Source organism: Amphiprion ocellaris, chromosome 8 (assembly GCF_022539595.1).
Source record: "Amphiprion ocellaris isolate individual 3 ecotype Okinawa chromosome 8, ASM2253959v1, whole genome shotgun sequence".
Lineage (NCBI taxonomy): Eukaryota > Metazoa > Chordata > Actinopteri > Pomacentridae > Amphiprion > Amphiprion ocellaris.
The window spans coordinates 10,429,042-10,447,994 of NC_072773.1; the positions used below are offsets into that span (position 1 = coordinate 10,429,042).

General features: G+C 39.5%; 2 protein-coding genes across 4 annotated transcripts in view; one reads left to right on the forward strand and one right to left on the reverse strand.

The window, feature by feature from the left end:
* Nucleotides 1–13,001, forward strand: part of cep104 (centrosomal protein 104) — a 39,280-nt gene extending 26,279 nt beyond the window's left edge. For 2 of the 3 annotated variants that reach the window (XM_055013275.1, XM_023276260.3), the window contains 6 exons: nucleotides 1,537–1,615; nucleotides 3,538–3,646; nucleotides 3,784–3,922; nucleotides 5,146–5,213; nucleotides 8,725–8,812; nucleotides 10,705–13,001. In XM_055013275.1, the coding sequence (XP_054869250.1) occupies nucleotides 1,537–1,615; nucleotides 3,538–3,646; nucleotides 3,784–3,922; nucleotides 5,146–5,213; nucleotides 8,725–8,812; nucleotides 10,705–10,835 (614 nt within the window). In that variant the 3' untranslated portion in view covers nucleotides 10,836–13,001. The remainder of the gene's footprint in view (nucleotides 1–1,536; nucleotides 1,616–3,537; nucleotides 3,647–3,783; nucleotides 3,923–5,145; nucleotides 5,214–8,724; nucleotides 8,813–10,704) is intronic. The other variant, XM_035950973.2, reaches the window with a different exon arrangement.
* Nucleotides 13,002–13,078: 77 nt separating this feature from the next.
* b3gnt7l (UDP-GlcNAc:betaGal beta-1,3-N-acetylglucosaminyltransferase 7, like) lies at nucleotides 13,079–16,268 on the reverse strand. Its single transcript, XM_023276270.3, has one exon. It carries the CDS (start codon nucleotides 15,943–15,945, stop codon nucleotides 14,713–14,715), a length of 1,233 nt encoding a protein of 410 aa, XP_023132038.1. The 5' UTR covers nucleotides 15,946–16,268; the 3' UTR covers nucleotides 13,079–14,712.
* Nucleotides 16,269–18,953: the final 2,685 nt, after the last annotated feature.

Below are 18,953 nucleotides of genomic sequence, written 5' to 3' on the forward strand. Positions count from 1 at the left end.
ACAATACTCAATGTACCTTTTATTACTATTCAAATATTACTTTTTTAATACTTCCTATTCTGCCTTTATTTTTGATGATAGACTGAATCCTCCTCACCACTGTGTTAGACCGGTGTCCTTTACTAAGATACTGTTTTTGCCAGCTGTTCTTTTCTAAGGGATTCTGCTGCTTTGCCTTTCTTTGTCATAAAATATAAAAGTGTTGTATTGGATGCAAGTCAGGGGACATACTTGGCCAGGTGATTTTTTTTTTTTTTTAATTTCACTTTACAGTGCTTCACTGTCAGAGCTATGTATTCACTGTGGTAGTCCTACTCAGCTTCATACCAAACATGCTGGCTCTCATCCAAGTTGAACAAATGTATTTTGGTTTAATCTGACCAAGAATGAGCTGATCACACTTCTCTTCATGTTCTTCAGCAAACTTTCATCTCGAAGTTTTTTTTTCAAACAACAAGCAAGGGGTTTTTCATGGATGCCAGCCACAGAGGTTGGCGTAATGATATGTCCCTCACATTGTCTGACCTCTCACATAAAGTCTGATTTCTATTTATAATCCCTGTGCTAAATCTGAAATATTTTCCCATCTGTTTGTCATAGCTAGATTGTGCAAATGGCACACTGTTAGTGGCACCATTTTAGGAGGGTAGGCATTGCAGCTCTGATTGTGTTTCAACTGATTTTTTGTGGGCTCCGGATGTTACTATATCTTTTTAGATCTTTGTGAAATATCACAATCACATTTTTCAGGTCCTCTGACAATTCTTTTCAATGTGGAGTCATGATGCAGACATGCAGATAGACACAGCCTATAGTTCCAAAACTGAGAAAGTTCTAGACATCCTTGATCACTATATGGCCATACTCCTACAGTAAGGACTTGTGTGTGTGTCTGTGATAACTGGTGTATTCACTTTTGTTGCATTTATTTTCTATTTTGTGACTTGTGCTTTCAATACAAACTTTCGAAAGTAGCAGTTTTTGATTGTTCATGAGTGGAAGCATTCTACCGGTCAGCTTAGAAATAATGCAGTTATTAAGAGGTGATTCAATTTTGGATCTTTTAATATTAAGGGATACTTCACAGGGCTAGACAAGGCAAGGCAAGGCAAGGCAAGGCAAGGCAAGGCAAGGCAAGGCAAGTTTGTTTCACACCCTTCATGTCCAAGACAATTCAAAGTGCTTTACATAAAACATTTAGAGCATTACAGAGAGGTGTAGATAGTTACACTCACTTCTGTTTGTTACTGTGTCTGACTAAAGAAATTTACTGGGATGTCAGTTAAATTTTAGTGATTTACTCCCCCCATACATCTTCAAAGCGTGACATGAGGGCATTACCAATTGTTCAGCTTTCAAAGTGTATATATAGAGTATTGTCCACTGAAAAATGTATCCTCCATAATCTTCACATTTTTGTGAATTATTTATTTTCATTCAAGAGTACTCTGTTTCATTTGGCTGATATGTTTGGCTGATAAGTGTACAAATTAATGCACTTTTGACAAATAACATCTAATTCTCATTAATTTCCAGCTGTCACAAAAGGATTATCACATCAGAGCAAGACAACAGAGAATGTGGATGTTCAACAATCTATCAATTATCTGGACAAGTACGTAACTCAGAACCAAACTTTGATCTTTGAAAATTCAGTGGAATAATGTGAATATGCAAGAAGATTCTCTCTGTGTAACTAGGCTTTGATCAGTTGGTTTTGTCCATTTAGCCCCATGATCACATGTTTAGTGTTTGTGTAGTTTGCACACATTCATTTTTTTATATATGCACTACCAGTCAAAAGTTTTAGAACAACCCAATTTTTCAATTTTTTATTGGAAATTATGCATGTTAATGTCACACTCTACTCTGAAATAAAAGCATAGAACAAATAGACAAATTAAGTTTAAAAAAATCAATTTAGAAACCAAAAATGTATTCTAAACTTTTGACTCATCAAAGTAGCCACCTTTGGCAGATACAACAGCTGAACACAATCGTGGCATTCTTTCTACAATGGAAATCAAATATTCTTCAGAATGTTCTTCCCAACTCTGTAGCAGAGGTTCCCATACAAGTGTGGCACTTGTAGGTTGCTTTGCTTTCACTCTTCTGTCCAGTTCATCCCAAATCAGCTCCATGGGGTTTAAGTCTGGAGACTGTGCTGACACTCCATGTTTTCAAACTTACCATCTTGTTCTTTTTTCCTCTGGTAGTTCTGGCATAGCTTGGACTTATGTTTTGGGTCATTATCTTGCTGTAGGATGAACCACTGACCAACTAGGAACATACCAGAGGGTACTGCATGGTGCTGCAGAATGCTGTGGTAGCCTTTTTGTTTCAGGGTACCTCTCACTCTGTACAAGTCACCAACCCTGGATCCAGCAAAACAGCCCCAGACCATCACTCTTCCTCCTCCTTGTTTGACAGTTGATGTCACACACTGAGGAACCATCCTTTCTCCTACTTGACAACGTACAAAAATCCTGCATGATGAAGCAAAGATTTCAAATTTTGATTCATCAGTCCATAATACCTTCTTCCAGTCTTCAGTAATCCATTGGCAGTGTTTCATGGCCCATGCAAGCCGCTTTTTCTTATTCTGACATCTTAGCAATGGCTTTCTTGCTGCAACTCCAAGTCTTCTCTTCACAGTTGAAACTGAGACTTGCTTACTACGACCACTTTTAAGCTGTACTTGAAACTGTGAAGCTGTGAGCTGCCTGTCATGCAAGTTGTTGACTGTCAGAAACTTGTCTTCTGATTCTGTTGTGGATTTGAGTCTTCCAGACCTCTTCCTGTTAGAGTTTCCTCCAGTTTCTGAGTGCCTTTTGATGGTGAAGAAAACTGTACTCACTGATACCTTGACATGCGTCACAATTTCTCTGAGGAAAGACCTACATTTTTAAGTGTTATGATGGTCTGTCCCTTTTCTGTTGTTAATTGCCTTTTCCTCACCATTTTTATATCAACAAACTACTTTCTGCAGTACAGTACTGTTCAGATGATGCTCTGGAGGGTATGGTGCCACGGTGTGTTCCAACACTACTTTTATGCAGACAGAGGAGGTTGTAAGTAATCAAAAAAAGTTGGTACACCTGTAGGATTTGGTAGCAACAACTTTCAAGGCTTGATCAACCTCCATTGCTGCAGAACAGCAGTGAGTTGTTAACCCATTTCTTGTTTCCTGAAAAAGCTGTTTTTGTATTATCCTGAAATGTACATTATTTTTCAGTTTTGGGTAACCAGACCTTTTTTGTAACCTGTGAAAGTTCACCACTTACATTTGTACCATTTCAAGCTATTCATTGAAATTGAACTACTTGAATTTTAATTAAAAACTGGAAAAATTAGGGCATTGTAAAACTTTTGACCGGTAGTTTCTGCTTCTAAATGAACTCAAACTTTTGAACAGTAGTGTGTATATATAGCTGAGGTGCTAAATTTACCTCTCATTTTGAGTGTTATTTTTATTAGTTTGCCAGAAGTAAGCTTCAGTAGGATATGATCTGATGGGATGTCTACACTCTGTTTCAGCTTGTGTATATTTTGTGGTAAAAAGGACGAGTCATTCACAGAAGATGGGTTGGACCTTCACTACTGGAAACACTGCCCGATGCTACGGCGCTGTGATGAATGTAGACAGGTAGACTATTACATTTCCAGGAGCTTTAGAACTTTTTCAGAAATCAACTTAAAAAGCAATATCTGTTCAGCTGTTTAAAAATCACCTCAATAATACAGCACAAAGACTTTGTGAACAGCTCTGCATTTTGTTTGCAGGTAGTTGAAATAGCCAGCCTCACAGAGCACCTACTGGGTGAATGTGAAAACAGGTCCAATTTCAGTCAGTGCCCACACTGCTCAGAGGCTGTGGCCACCGAGGATATGACTTGCCACATTCAGGGTCCCACCTGCAACTGTGAGTTCTCTTTTGCTCTTTCATGCTTTTGGAAAATTTCTCAAAATATTTGAAGCAATGGGAACAATGCAATTTGTTGGTTTTGTATGGCTACAGAGTTATTTTCTTTTTTCTTCTAATATATTTTTTCTTTATTTCATTGTCAAATCAAGAAGACAAAAAAACAACACCGTTGTCTAACAAAACCAACACACTGCAAAACTAATACCGGCACATCACCATTTACCAATACAGACTTTGAATTGAAAAACTGTTGTTATACTGGTTGAACTTGTGGCCATGTCTGTCAAAGTCTTCGCTTTGGTTACATTTCTAGTCTGCTTGTCCAACAGGTGTTTAGACTACTGGAAACTGAAGTTGCCGTTATTCATTAATGAAAATCAATAATTTTGTTAAAATTAGTTCGTCAGGGTAATTTTCAAATTCACTCACCCCCAGAGTTTGCTGTCACTGAGCAAACAAAACCTGAATTTCCTTGTTACATTTTTTTTCCAAAACACATTTCCTTAAACACTGATTTACCAAGCTTAGGTGGATAAATATGTTTTTCTTCCTGGTTTTTACCTTAATTCTCCTCAGCCTGAATTTGTTGAGCTAACTTCAGTTGTTACACTGCACAGCTGAAATGTTCCTCTTTATTGTATAACTGATTTCATTTATTGAGTAGTTTTGTCCTAACAGGTACAGTGCTTCTGTGGCTACAAAGAAACATGATGCAGAAAGTATTCTGTTCACAATGCTACACAGAATCCTTTAAGAAATCAAAGTCCTGTTGCTAGTATTTACTTACTGTCTGAAAACTGAGGTTAGCTTTCTTCATAGGATCTTAATTTTGCATTTCCCAGTTGGATACCAGTTTAGAAAGAGGCCGTATTACTACTAGCCATGTTTGGAAAGCAGCAATTTCAAATTCCTCTTAATGGAAGTCCGGATAATACATGGCTTACACTGTGTGTATCATCAGCCATATGTTCCATAAACAGCAGTGACACTATTGTGTTACAATATACTTGTAATGTTCTCTTTTTTTACCTCTGTTAATTACAAGTAACTAAATACACATTGTGAGTTAGTATTGATTGCATTTCCGATTATATATCCCAATGCTCACAGACATGTTGTATCTGAACATGTAGTCCTTCCGTAGTGTATAATTATTGTTTAGGGGCTCTCTTCTGTAATTGTATAACAGGCAGCTTAAAGGTGTCATGTTTCTGTTTCAGCCCCTATCTCGGGAAAAGACTCCAACCACTGTCCTTTGTGTCACAACAACTTCATGCCTGGAGAGGAGGTGAGATTCAGTACATGTCAGCTACAGATGATAAGTTATCAATAGATATATAGCAAGGGGCTTTTTTTACTTGACCTACAGAATACGTGCTCACTAGATTATAAAATAGTTAAATGTCAGATGTAGATTTTGTGCTCACTGACTTTAGGTTTTGGTCTTTCTCTTGCTTTCATATCAACACAGAAGTCAGAAAGCATTTAATATGAGGCTTTAGGAGCAAACAGGTGTTGAGGTGAAAAAACAGCTATTGTTTGCCTTTAAGGGCTTCAAAGGAAGCAAACCCTTTGTTCTTAATGGGCATCACATTCTTCACATTCTTAATAGTTTCAGGAGAAGTAGAGACAAAATGTTCAGATCAGCTGTTCATTGATTAAACTTTTATCTATATTTTTGTTTGAGTTTTCCCCTCATTTTCTGTAGTCACTATGATTTAGGAAAATACCATGCTTTTGATACTAACTATAAACAGATTTTAAAATGTCATCATTCTCCTATTTTAAAATTGGATAAGTTCAAATTTCCTTTGAATCCAGCAGTAGTTTTCAAGATTTACTGGTCGTCTCAGGATTAACCAATACATAGATTGTGTCACGGAAGAAATATAATCAAAACAGGAAACTGAAAAACATTGACATGCATTCAGCATATCCTGTGTGTTGAATATTACATAACACAACCCCAAGGAAAATATTCTGTTCGTATCTTCTCTTAAATAGTCAGTGCTGACATTTCAGCACCCTCGGAGCGACACATTAATACTAATCTTTTGTGTCTCAGAGACGTTTAAAATGGGTATACCATGAGCAAGATTCTCTGCCTCACAAAGAGATGTAACAATGGTGTCTGCTTTCATTTTTTCTCCTCTGTTCTTGCTTGAGAAAAAACTTGTTAAGTCAATGCAGGTCATTTATTACAATATGCCTCTGAACATATTGTGTGTGGTTCTTATTACTTCACCAAGGAACGGCGGAGTTATATGACGATCGGCATACGTTTGTCCGTCTGCCTGTTAGCAACATTACTCAAAAACGGACCAACGGATTTGGATGAAATTTCCAGGGGAGATCAGACATGACACAAAGACCAAGTGATTAGATTTTGGCAGTAATGTGGCTTATAGTCTGGATCCACAGATTTTGTAAAGATTACTGTATCATTGTGAGGCATGGTGTCCTTTTAACTATGACAACAAGTGAACACTACATCAGCTTCCTGCTCACGATCACATGATTGTGGTCCTACTACAAATCGACCACTGCAGACTTATCGGGACTCATCCTTCAGAAATGATACAAGGAACAATTGATTAAATTGTGGGGGTGTTTCCGAGTCCCATCAATTCCCGCCATCTGCTACATATTTAGGTCACGTGATTCGGTATCCGTACATAACGTACTCATGCATACCGCACGCCTGCACTCACCGCAAGGTCATTTTGTTTGTGGGTACATTCATATTAAATGGCCACATTCTATGGTGCCGTGATTTCTGCCACGATTTTTTTCAAGATTTCATCTGATACAACGACAGAGCAGCTTTGGCAGAGTACTGCGCTCTCTTGAGTGCTTTTCCTATTTTTGATACTGTAAAACCGTGCTGGCAGAATCTGCTGGTCAAATGCTGCTGCACCAGAAGAAAAGGAAATTGCCCTATGAACAAAAACTGGTGAACATTAAGTCATAGGGTGCTTTTCTTTATCCTAATGTGTCTTCTCGCTTCCCTCACTGGCAAGTCTCATTCACACCTTAGCTCCTCCCAGTGAGGATACACTTGTGTTTCCTCGTTCTACGCTCCTAGATGACCATATCTGTTCTCCTGGTCTTCTACCTCTTCACTGCCTGCAGCTTGCGAGGCGACCCATTTAACATGAGCAGCTGCTTTACAGTTCACTAGGTTTTTCTACTCTCTGGGTCTGCTTCTACTAGCTCTAAATTGTCACAGCCACGAGCAAACCACACTAGATGTTCTGCTTTTGGCTATAAGAATCTTCATGCACTCCCAGTATCTGAGGCACTGAAAACCCAGTGGATTACTTTTACTTTTGTTGCCATTGTCACCACAAATATACGAAAATCCTTCGTTTGTGTGACTAACATTACCATTAGCTGTGATTATTTGGCCACAACGCTGTGGAAACTGTAAAGCTGAAGGACATTCAGAGGTGGTGGAATCTTTTAAAGTTTAAGTTAACAAGGACTGGGTGGGTTACTGTTTTTTAATGTCACCTGCTGTGTCTCAGTGCGACGTTAATTCAGCTGGAGTTTACATCCGTTTGCTTCTCTCATGCTCTCCATGCTCATGTTTACTGTATCTTAATAAAGCAAAATTCCCAATGAAGTTTTCATTTACATTTTTTTTTTGTTTCTGATGTCAGCCAACAGAATGAGTATGAAACAGTGACTAAGATGCAACCTATTAAGACATTAAACAGAAGAAGTTAAACAGCAGTCACTTCAGAGCCATTTCTAAACTGCGAGTTTGCACTACTAAAATACAGATTTGATAACTGCAGCACTGTGTGACAAACTCATCTCAGAGTCTTCTACTTGAAGAGGGTGTGGACAACAACAGCTTAGCCACAGACACTGAAACAGCCTGTTTAGAGCAAGACTGAAACCAGAGGATGCAAGGAAGCATGAGTTAGTTTCACAGAAAGTACTCCTAGTTCATATATAAACAACGGTCTGTTTGCTATTTTCTCAAACCATAGTGTAAAGAGTTCATTACTAGAATAAGTGTATTTATGTTAATCCAAGCAGTGGCAGCATTTAGTTTGGAATACATGTAAAAATACAGAGGTACAACAAGAAGTAGCAACCTCCATTTAATAAAACTTTGAATAACCAGTCATTTTTCCCCCTAATGGGGTGTGGCCAAATGGTTAAAAAGTCAAAAATCCATAAAGGGCATTTGTGTTTAACCAGTCTAATGCAAACATTTTGAAGGTTGCTGTTAAAAATGTGTATTAGCCTTAGCTGTGCTTAACACACATGAGTGTCTTAGGCAATGTTGTTGTCGGTCTAAGAACACTTTTAGCCAAACAACAATACAAACAAACAAAAAACAAGGATGTTTAATATATAAACTTGAAATTGTAGCAAGGTTCTGTTTCACTTTTGGTGCTTTTTCTATGAGCCATGTTCAGACCACATATAACACTTACTGTGTAATATGACAAATAGATTATGCAGAGGATTGTGTTTAACTGTACAGTGACATATACGATTGAGCCTGAGCTGTAATGTATCTGTTTTCTCATTACCAATCTGATTCACTGCATGCAGTTTGTCACCTCACACACCCTTATTAAAGAAGGATGAAAAAACTGAAGGAAAGTTACACTCTCCTTCCTAGAGCTCCCAGTCTAAATCCAATGAAAGACTGCAGTGTTAGAGGGAGGGAGGGCAGCCATTTGGGTCTTGACTGGGTCTACAGTCACCCGTGGTTGTCCTCGTCAAGAAAGTAGCTGGGAGAGGAACAGACTCACTGAGCTACTTTGTCCCTGTTCCAGGCCTGGAAGGCTCACCTCATGGGTAGGGAGGGCTGTAAACAAAACTCACGCAGGACTGCGGTGTCCCAGAGAACCCAGCCAGCACAAGGTAAAGCATTCATACACCTCCGGCTTACACCTACCACCCCATCTCTTAGTGTGAGAGCTATAGAAAGTGCCAATGTTCGTTGGTAAAAAATTTCATGTTGTAGCTTTTCCACTACAGCTTTCTGCCTCATTACACAAAAGGTGGTTCGTAAAAATAGTGATAGATTTAATTTGGAATATAGTGTAGTAGGAATTGGTGTATCCATTTTTAGTGATGTTTCGCAAGAACCGTGCTTATTGTACGTGTGCTAGATTTCATTAAGGCAGATGGTTTGTTGAAGGATAGCTGATTTATATTACACTGATGGCAGAGTGACCATTGGTGTTGGTGTCCAATGCACTCACACTCTATGACCAGTGATGAAAATATTTAGGTCGCATTTTTAAGGTTCTCATTATACACTCACTGGCAACTTTATTAGGTACACCTGTTCAGTTGCTTAACACAAATAGCTAATCAGCCAATCACATGGCCGCAACTGAATGCATTTAGGCATATAGATGTGGTCAAGACAGCTTAGTGAAGTTCAAACGGAGCATCAGAATGGGGAAGAAACGAGATTTAAGTGACTTTGAACATGGCATGGCTGTTGGTTCCAGATGTTTTTCAGAAACTGCTGATCTACTGGGATTTTAACACACAAGCATCTCTAGGGTTTACAGAGAATTGTCCGAAAAAGAGAAAATATCCACTTGTGTAGACGAAAATACCTTGTTGATGTGAAAGGTCAGAGGAGAATGGGCAGACTGGTTGGAGATGTTAGAAAGACAACAGTAACTCAAATAACCACTCGTTACAACCAAGGAATGTAGAATACCATCTCTGAATGCACAACACGTCCAACCTTGAAGAAGGTGGACTACAGCAGCAGAAGACCACACTGGGTGCCACTCCTGTCAGCTAAGAACAGGAAACTGAGGCTACAATTCGCACAGACTCACCAAAATTGGACAGGATAATGCACCACATCACAAAATTGAAATCATCTCAAACTGGTTTCTTGAACATGACAATGAGTTCACTGCACTCCAGTGGCCTCCACAGTCACCAGATCACAATCCAGTAGAACACCTTTGGGATGTGGTGGAACAAGAGATTCACATCATGGATGTGCAGCCAACAAATCTGCAGCAGCTGTGTGATGCTATCATGTCAATATGCACCAAAATCTCTGAGGAATGTTTCCAACACCTTGTTGAAAGTATGCCATGAAGAATTAAGGTGATTCTGAAGGCAAAAGGGGGTCCAACCTTTTATTAGCAAGGTGTACCTGATAAAGTGGCCAATGAGTGTATATAACCCAGTTTTGTCACGATTACCTCTCAACATGTTTTTAGCAACAGCAATTTGATATACGCACATTGTCCAAGTGCCTTTCTAGAGGAAAACAGTTGTCATTGTTACTGATCACCTTTAAAAATCATGTAGTAGCACACAAAGATAGCACACGTGTATATTTTCACACCACTGTTAGGTGACGTTAACTGTCTTTGTTAAAACAGCATAGATCGGTATATTTTTAATGCAAGATTTTTACTTGTGTTTTAGTGTGGCATCACTACTTACTACAACATTTTCCATAATTGATTCTGACATTTTTATAATTTCACCATTATTCCGACAGAATACACCAGTAGCGCACTGCATATTGTAATGTATGAGTAAGCCTAGTGGCTGCAGCATAGACTCAGTGACCTTGCAGTACATTATCAGAGGACACAAAGTCTTCCAGAATGTCGTCACATCACCATGAACTGCTGTCACCAGAAAATCTTCCTGTTTATACTCACATCACAGGTGATGCGGGCTGCTTTGTTTAGTGGAAACTGTTTCCTCTGCTTCAATGTTTGCATTGCACTTTAATGCGTAAATGCCATTTTGTGTGTGTCCAGGCAAGGCTGTCGGTGGAGCCAAGTTGAAGCAATCCTGGTCAGTTGGGGCCCGAGCCAGACCCATGGGCAGAGGCAGCCGGATCCCATCCCTGGCACCTTTGGCCAAACGATATACACTAGGGAAGCGTTGAAACAAGTTCCATGCAACCCAGAGGAGGAATCCAACATCAACAAACATCCCCACCTACTCCCCTATTCCCTGGTTCTATATTCCTGCATTTGGCACTTTTTGAAAACACACAAGAGGTTTCAGATGTGGTCACTGACTTATGCAATATATTCAAAGCCAATACAGTTTTTTTTTTTTATTGAAGACATCAATATATTTAATAGATTTTAAGCCTACCAAGAAGGGAACATGCCTGTTTTATCGGGTAATGTACAAACTAGCATTACAACTCGGTGTTGTATCCACTGAGATACTTTACCTTTACCATACTAACTGTAAAGTCTTGTGTGGTCCGTAACAGAAAATTCACACAACATGGAGAAAACTGGACACTGGCCTGTTTTGTCTACCCATCACGCCTCTAGCATCAAACACCTGCAGGGCTAGTAAACATAAGTACACTGTGTTCTGTTTACTGGTATCACCTTACAGGATTGCTGAGTTTCGAGGCTCTTATTTTCACAAAACTCACTGCCGTTTGGAGCCTCTGCGAAAGGGAATTGTACAGCTTAAAGTCGTAGTCCATCAATTTTGTACTATGCTTCTATTAAGTTTGACAGACTCACAAGAGACCGATTAACAAAAGAATTGTTAATTGTTAAAAAATAAAGCAGTAGTGGCAGCTATGTCCTGACTTTTAGGCCCCATTGTAGGTAGAGTTTCAGAACTGCTTGATGTTACGTCCCTCAGTGCAATCAATGGTGTCGTCTTATCAGATCCTATCTGTCTGCTAAACACCAAAAGCTTGCAAACTCCACAACTTCAAATTGCATTGCAGGCCCTGCGATATAAATGTGGCGTATCCAAACCCATGCTGAGACACCCTTGATGACCTCACTCTGACATCATCAGGGCTATTTCCTCACGCTCGAAAAGGCTCCATTATACAACTGTTTTCACAGGCTTGTGAAGTAGCCTTTCAGTATAACGTCTGTGAAGTTTCTCTTTATCAATCGCCGATATAAATGTAAGCTTTTTTTTTTTTTTTTTTTAGCTTTTCAGGGGCAATTTTATATTTCTACATAAAACTGAAACATTCATAGCATCAGTTCACACACGATAAATCTGTTGAAGAGCTTCTGATTGATTACCAGTTTAGTCAGTCACTACATCTTGTCAGGAAACAGTGACTGATACATTCAAACACTCCTCTTCTAATTGAAGCAGTAATGAGAGAGGTTGGGGTTGAGTTACAAGCAGAAGACACTCCATCCCTTGGCAACACTCCAGCAGGTCATTCTTCAATCCTGAAGCCATTGTCAACCTGAGAGTAGATTTATATTCAGCTTTACAGTTACTAATCTGTCTATATATTTCTTTTCATTTCTTGTCTTAAAGTTTGTAGAAGGAATGAAGGAGCACTTGGCCACAGTGATGATGTTTCACTGCTGTAGTTTTAGAGCAGAATGTACTTTATTTATTGCCCTGCTTAATGCCTACTGACAATCTGGAGTAGAAGTGAGATACAAAGTAGACATTTCAACTCAATAGACCTAATACAATAGTAATGAAGAAATAAATGGAGGTGAATGTATTACTTACAGCTGGATTTGTATAGCACCTGTTTTTCCTCAAGTTTTGATTTCTGCTGAAAATGACACGGGCTGAACCCAGCGAACAGTTTGAAGCACTTAATTAGCTGGAAACTACACAAACTCACAGATTCAGGATCAGTTACATTAATTTGCCATATTCATAGTTATCGCTATAATTTTACTGCTGATGTTGTGTTACACAGTGTTATGACAATGTTGATTGTAAAATATCTGAAGACAGAGTGAAAAAACAAATCTGTGAACAGACACATCCTAAAAACAGTCCCAGGTGGTCTCAGATTGTTCAGTACACTTTGACAAATTGTAATGACAACAAGAATGTGTGTGACAACGCTGATTGTTGTATTGGTGGAGAAACAGCTCAACATTTATTAAAACATAAGACTATGTTTGGTTTCTAAATTCAATCATAATATACAGGGTGTCCCTAAAGTCTGGACACAGGAAATCTCATTAACTCTCTGCCTCCACAGATTAAATATGGCTATTATATTAAATATATATTTTATTAACTATCAAATATGTATTAAATTCAATAGTTTAATATATATATATATATATATATATATATATATATATATATATATATATATATATATATATATATATATATATAAAAATATATATATATATATATAAATAATAGTGAATAAAATGTTGTTCAAAATATAATTTCTTGAAAATATGTATTTTTGCCTGTGTCCAGACTTTAGGGACACCCTGTACATCTGTACTGAGAACTACTGCAACAGTGGATATTTTATCGAGATGTATGTGCAGAGTAGTCAGTATTTTCTGCAATAAATTGCTATTTTTCTTGAAACCTAGGTGTATTTGTTAAATAAAGCTACACTAAGCTCAACATTGCACATGAATAAAGATTCCTGTTACTATTTGAATCTATGAGCTGAAGTCCTCTGTGATTAGCAGCTGAACGTAAAGAGATGTGTGTTGAGCTTCCCTTAACCCTTAGATGCATAAGTGGGTCAAAAATGACCCGGTGAGGTTGATTTCTTGCAACATCTTTGTAATGAAAAGTTTTTATCACTTCATATTCCAGCTGTTCCTCAAAAAACATGTTTTGATATCATTCAATTAAAATTTTTCAGTTACCTTTTATACTTTTAAAGAAATTGTAATATTTGTATGACTACCCCAAGCGCTTTATCACTGGTAGTATCATACAAGAGGTGATGGAGGAGCAGAGGGCAGTAACAGCTAGAGAAAAAGAGAGGAAAAATGTCTACAAAATTGATGTTAACATTCTTCTATTGCTGTTCTGTGCAAATTCTTCTTTTTTTAAATTATGCAAATCAGTTATAAAGTGAAAAATAAACATTTCAAAAATGAAATCATTTTTGTATGGACAAAAATAGAATAAAAACAATAATGCAAATGATTATTCTAAACCAAAATGACAAAAATGGCATAAAAGATTCTTTTGCGGGTCATTTTTGACCCATTTGTGGAAGAGCTTAGGGTCCAATCATGGAGCATCTAAGGGTTAAAAGCAAAACATACTCTTAGAATTGGCTGCAGACATTGAGACCTTATGTTATTCTTAGTAGTACCCAGAGTGCTGTTCATACACCAGTATCAACCAAATGCTGCAACAGTGTTTCTGTATTTAGCAGAGCTCCAGTTCTATTTACACTATCATACACGAGTCTGCAGTATTAAAGCCCTTTCATTTCTTTGGTTTTAGGCCTGCCTCTGTAAATCAGACTCTGTAAATTAAAAAATAAAATTAAAAAAATATATTAACTTTCAAAAAAATCATGATTTTTTATAATTTTTGAATACTCTGCAAAGTAATCAGTCCACTATGAATGCAGCTGCTTGTTATGCTGTAAGTCCACGTAGTTCACTTTGCTGCACGAACACACAAAGAAAGCAGCTTCTCTGACAACCAACTCTAAAGAAATCGTTGGATTTTAGATGCAATCTCAAATGGCACCAAGAATCAGAAACCTTTACCCGCGTTCACAGTGTGCAGCTGTGCGGTAGTGGTTTTACAAAATGCAACGGCAGACTAGCAGTAGTGGAAACCTGTTCAGTCTACAGCAACCTTTTTATTCTGACATACAGACTATGGTAAATGCAAACTATCTGTGTACGGTGTGTTATTTAATATCGCATCCATTAGTGGAGTTGACGGCCTGACTGAATATGAACACTGACATGACTCCGCAGATTCCATGAGACCGTGAATTAAAACCTCCTGTTCCCTGTGTGAGTTCAGCTTTGGTGGATGTATTGGTTTCAATGTACATAAACTGTCAGTTATATGGAGGTCCTTAGTGCGCACACCAGCTCCTCGTTGTGCACCACGCTCCACATCTTCAGCAGCTCCTGCGCGCTCAGTTTGTGCACCACGATCAGGTTTCTGTAAAAGCAGGGCTCGCTGTTCATGGAACTCACCCTGCGTCTGGTGATGCCGAATGTCCTAAATCCCGGGTGCAGCTCTGGGGACAAGTGGAGCTTCTGCAGGCACATGCCCAAAAACACATCGTCAATGGGGTACAGCTCCAGGTCCTCAGACACCACGAAGAGTCTTCTGGCCAGCTGGGAGGACATCAGAAACCCCCCACCTCCGACATAGGGCGGGTATGGCTTATCGTACAGCTCTCTGGGGATGTAGTATTTGCTCTGCCGGTTTCGGATGGGGATCGCCTTGGAGATGGTGTCCCCCACAAACAAGTCGGCCTCTTTGCTCTCCTCCACCTTGAAACCGACGAGCTCCAGCAGGTTGTGCGTGTTCACAAACACATCATCATCCCCTTTGAATATAAACTGCACGTCGGGGCAGTAGATGTCGAACCATTTGAGAAAATTCACCTCTTTTAGAGTCAGGTTGAAGAAAGTGTCCATGAAGTCCCACTGCAGGATGTCCCCGTAGATCAGGTCCTCGTACTCGATCAGTTTCTGCAGGTTCTTGGTGTCTTTGCCGGCAGTGGGGCTTCCCAGGAGAAATAATGTCCTGATCTTCTTTCCATCCACAGTGTGCTCCTTGCCCCAGGTTTTGCGCACTGCCTCCCGCCGGTCGTGCTGCTCGATAACGGACTTGACCACCATGAGGAGGTGCACCTCTCCGTCCGCGCACTTCTCCGGGTGGTTGATGAGCATAGGGAAATACCTGCAGTGTCTGTGCAGAACAAACTGATGAAACCTCGGGTCCAGTCGCCGAAACCAGTCCTGGGTCCTCACCGACGCGTCCTCGCTGCAGTTGAGAACCTGTGCGTCCCAGGAGGATGCCGGGGTCCCGTTGGAGACCCGCTGCGAATCCAAGAGAGGCACCGGAGAGTCGGAGCTCTCCACACTAGTTTTCACGGCTCCTTTCTTGAATGAAAAACACTCGGAACCACACCAGCCCTCATCCCTCATGTGTTTAACTCCCACTGCGTCTTTCTCGGACAGCTTCAGCTTGTGGATCATGAGAAAAGAAGCAAAAACCAGGGACAGACTCAGGAGGGGCTTCAGCAAACCTACTCGCTTTCTCCGAAAAAGATGATCCATGGCTGTCAGTGCGGCGCCCGGGGACCCTCAGATGCTGGACGTTTTGCCTTCATAATGTTTCACAACTGTGCGTCCGAGCGGAGTCCTCCACCGCCGTCCCCCCTCATGTGGACACCGGAGGCTGCGTCCCGGGCCGGGAGGACGCGCTGACAGTGAAGCATCTCCGGGGACACCTCCGCCCATGTAGGGGCTCGGTGGACTCACACATGGCCCGCCGTTGCGGTAGAACGATGCAGCATATCTCCCCACCCGGGCTTCTGTCTTCAGTGTCTCCACAGAGCGGAGACCTGCGGCAGGATACCACCGCCTCACCCCCACCTGCACCCATATCTCCTCCCCTACTCACACGTACTGATCTGGGAGCAGCAGGTTTCCCATTTCTCTCGCACCGAGTGACACCACGTACAGTTATGCTTCTTTAAATCATTATTATGCTACATACTCCTAGTGTGCTGCCAGGAAATTAACAATTCAAAGCACAGACAGTGTAACTTAAAAGGACTGTATCAAAAACAAATTGAAATGATTTACTCTGAAAGAAATCTGAATTGTAAACGGCTGATCAGTTGGTTTAAGTGACCAAATCAACAGGCTTAAAGAAAGCTTTCGTTTTATAATAGTAAGTGTTTTTTAGTACAAAGAATACTCTCATTACTCAGTCTTTAAATACTGCAGCATCTCCATACAGGACTGTCAAACCCGGTGGTCATACTTACTACCAGACAGAACTTCTTAATAGCGTCTTTCAAAGACTTCTAGCGTCCTCTTGTGGACATTTTGTAGAATTATACTTTGTTTGCACACACTTCGACTTCACTCACACTACCTGATGAGTTCAATCAAAGCCCCAACCTGTAAAATCAGAAATCGCCCAACTTGTGGTGCTGATCTACCACATTTACATTAACTGGGTTTATTGTGAACCTGCCATTAGGGTCCACTGTCATTAGACCTGTGTGGACATCAGACCGACAGCAGGACATAAACACTTCCATGGAGTCACATTTAGCATCAAGCAGAGTTTATTAACCACTTTTAAAAGCTTCTCCAAAGCCACGTGTCACTTGCAAAAAGTTTTTATACTAAGTTACAACGCCAACAGGTAAACTACTGGTCAAAGGTTTTAGAACACCCCAATTTTCCAGTTTTTATTAAAATTCAAGTTCTTCAAATCCAATGAATAGCTTGAAATGGTACAAAGGTAAGTGGTGAACTGCCAGAGGTTAAAAAAAGGCAAGGTTACCCAAAACTGAAAAATAACATACAGGCCTTAACAATAGAAGAGAGACAGACCATCATAACACTTAAAAATGTAGGTCTTCCTACAGAGAAACTCTCCTTCAGAAACTCAAATGCACACTTTTGCAAAATATGTTGTCTCCTGCATTCCTTCAAATCAAATTAACTGAAACAGCTTTTTCCTTCATATTTATCACATGTGAAGTCATTCTGAAGCAGGGAGCTGTTTGTAAACATTAAACTTTACCTGCTGCAGTGTTTATGATTTTTATACGCTTAAAATGCTGCTCAAAGCCCAGTCAAAGGCCCAAAGCCACAACAGAATCAGAAGACAAGTTTCTGAGAGTCAACAGCTTGCATGATAGGCAGCTCACAGGACAACAGCTTCAAGCACAGCTTAATAGTGGACGTAGTAAGAAGTCTCAGTTTCAACTGTGAAGAGAAGACTTGGAGTTACAGGTTTGACAGGTGGAGTTGCACATTGTTAAGACGTCAGAATAAGAAAAAGAGGCTTGCCTAGGCCATGAAACACCGCCAATGGACTACTGAAGACTTCCTAGTTGGTCAGTGGTTCATCCTACAGCAAGATAATGACCCAAAACATCAGTCCAAGCTATGCCAGAACTACCTTAGGAGAAAAAGAACAAGATGGTAAGTTTGAAAACATGGAGTGGCAGCACAGTCTCCAGACTTAAACCCCATGGAACTGGTTTGGGATGAACTGGACAGAAGAGTGAAAGCAAAGCAACCTACAGATGCCACACTTTTATGGGAACTTCTGCAACAGAGTTGGGAAGAACTTTCTGAAGAATATTTGATTTCCATTGTAGAAAGAATGCCACAACTGTGTCCAGCTGTTATATCTGCCAAAGGTGGCTACTTTGATGAGTCAAAAGTTTAGAATATATTTTGGTTTCTAAATTGATTTCTTTTTAACTTAATTTATTTTTTGTTGTATGCTTTCCTTTCAGAGTAGATTGAGACATTAACATGCATCTTTTCAAAAAAATGGAAAAATCGGGGTGTTCTCAAACTTTTGACCAGTAGTGTACATCAAAAAAATATTATTTTCCATTAATGTTTTATTTTACATATTATTTTACATGTTAAAGAAAATATTGTGCAAAATGAAATACATAGTTTGAAAAATATCTGTCAGATATCTAGGCTTTATCCTTGTACTAGACTAGTATGAGGTGGAACTAGAGGCGTTTTCGGATCTGGACACAGTGAGGGTTTAGTCCAGTCCAGCACCTTTTTCAATAGCAACAAGAAAACAAAAAAACTGAGACACTGTGTCAGTAAAGTAAAGTCAGAACACTTTATTTATATATTTAGCGAATGTTTTCACTTAACGGGTCATTCCAGAATTGGAGGACATTTGGGCTTCTTTTTTTTTTTTTTTTTAACAAACCTTCTCTTACAATTTTCTGCTCCATATTCATCAATAATAGGTAATAAACTATCAGTGGCTTGATTAGCTCAGCTTACACATCAGTGGTACCATTTTTATTCCATGTTTTGTTGTTTGCTAACCGTACTCTAATCACAGGGTTGCTAATCCATGCTAATGTTAGCTTTTTCTCAGAAGTAGAAGCTAGATATTTAGCTAACTGTTACTGCTGACCAAGAGGACAAACTTACTGATGGAAAAAAGTCCAAAAAATAAAAATAAAAGGAAAGCCATCATCTTATCCTGATAATATGAGACAGAGTGAGACATTCAGTCAAGGCTGACAATGTTAAGAAAATACCCATTCTTTTGAAAA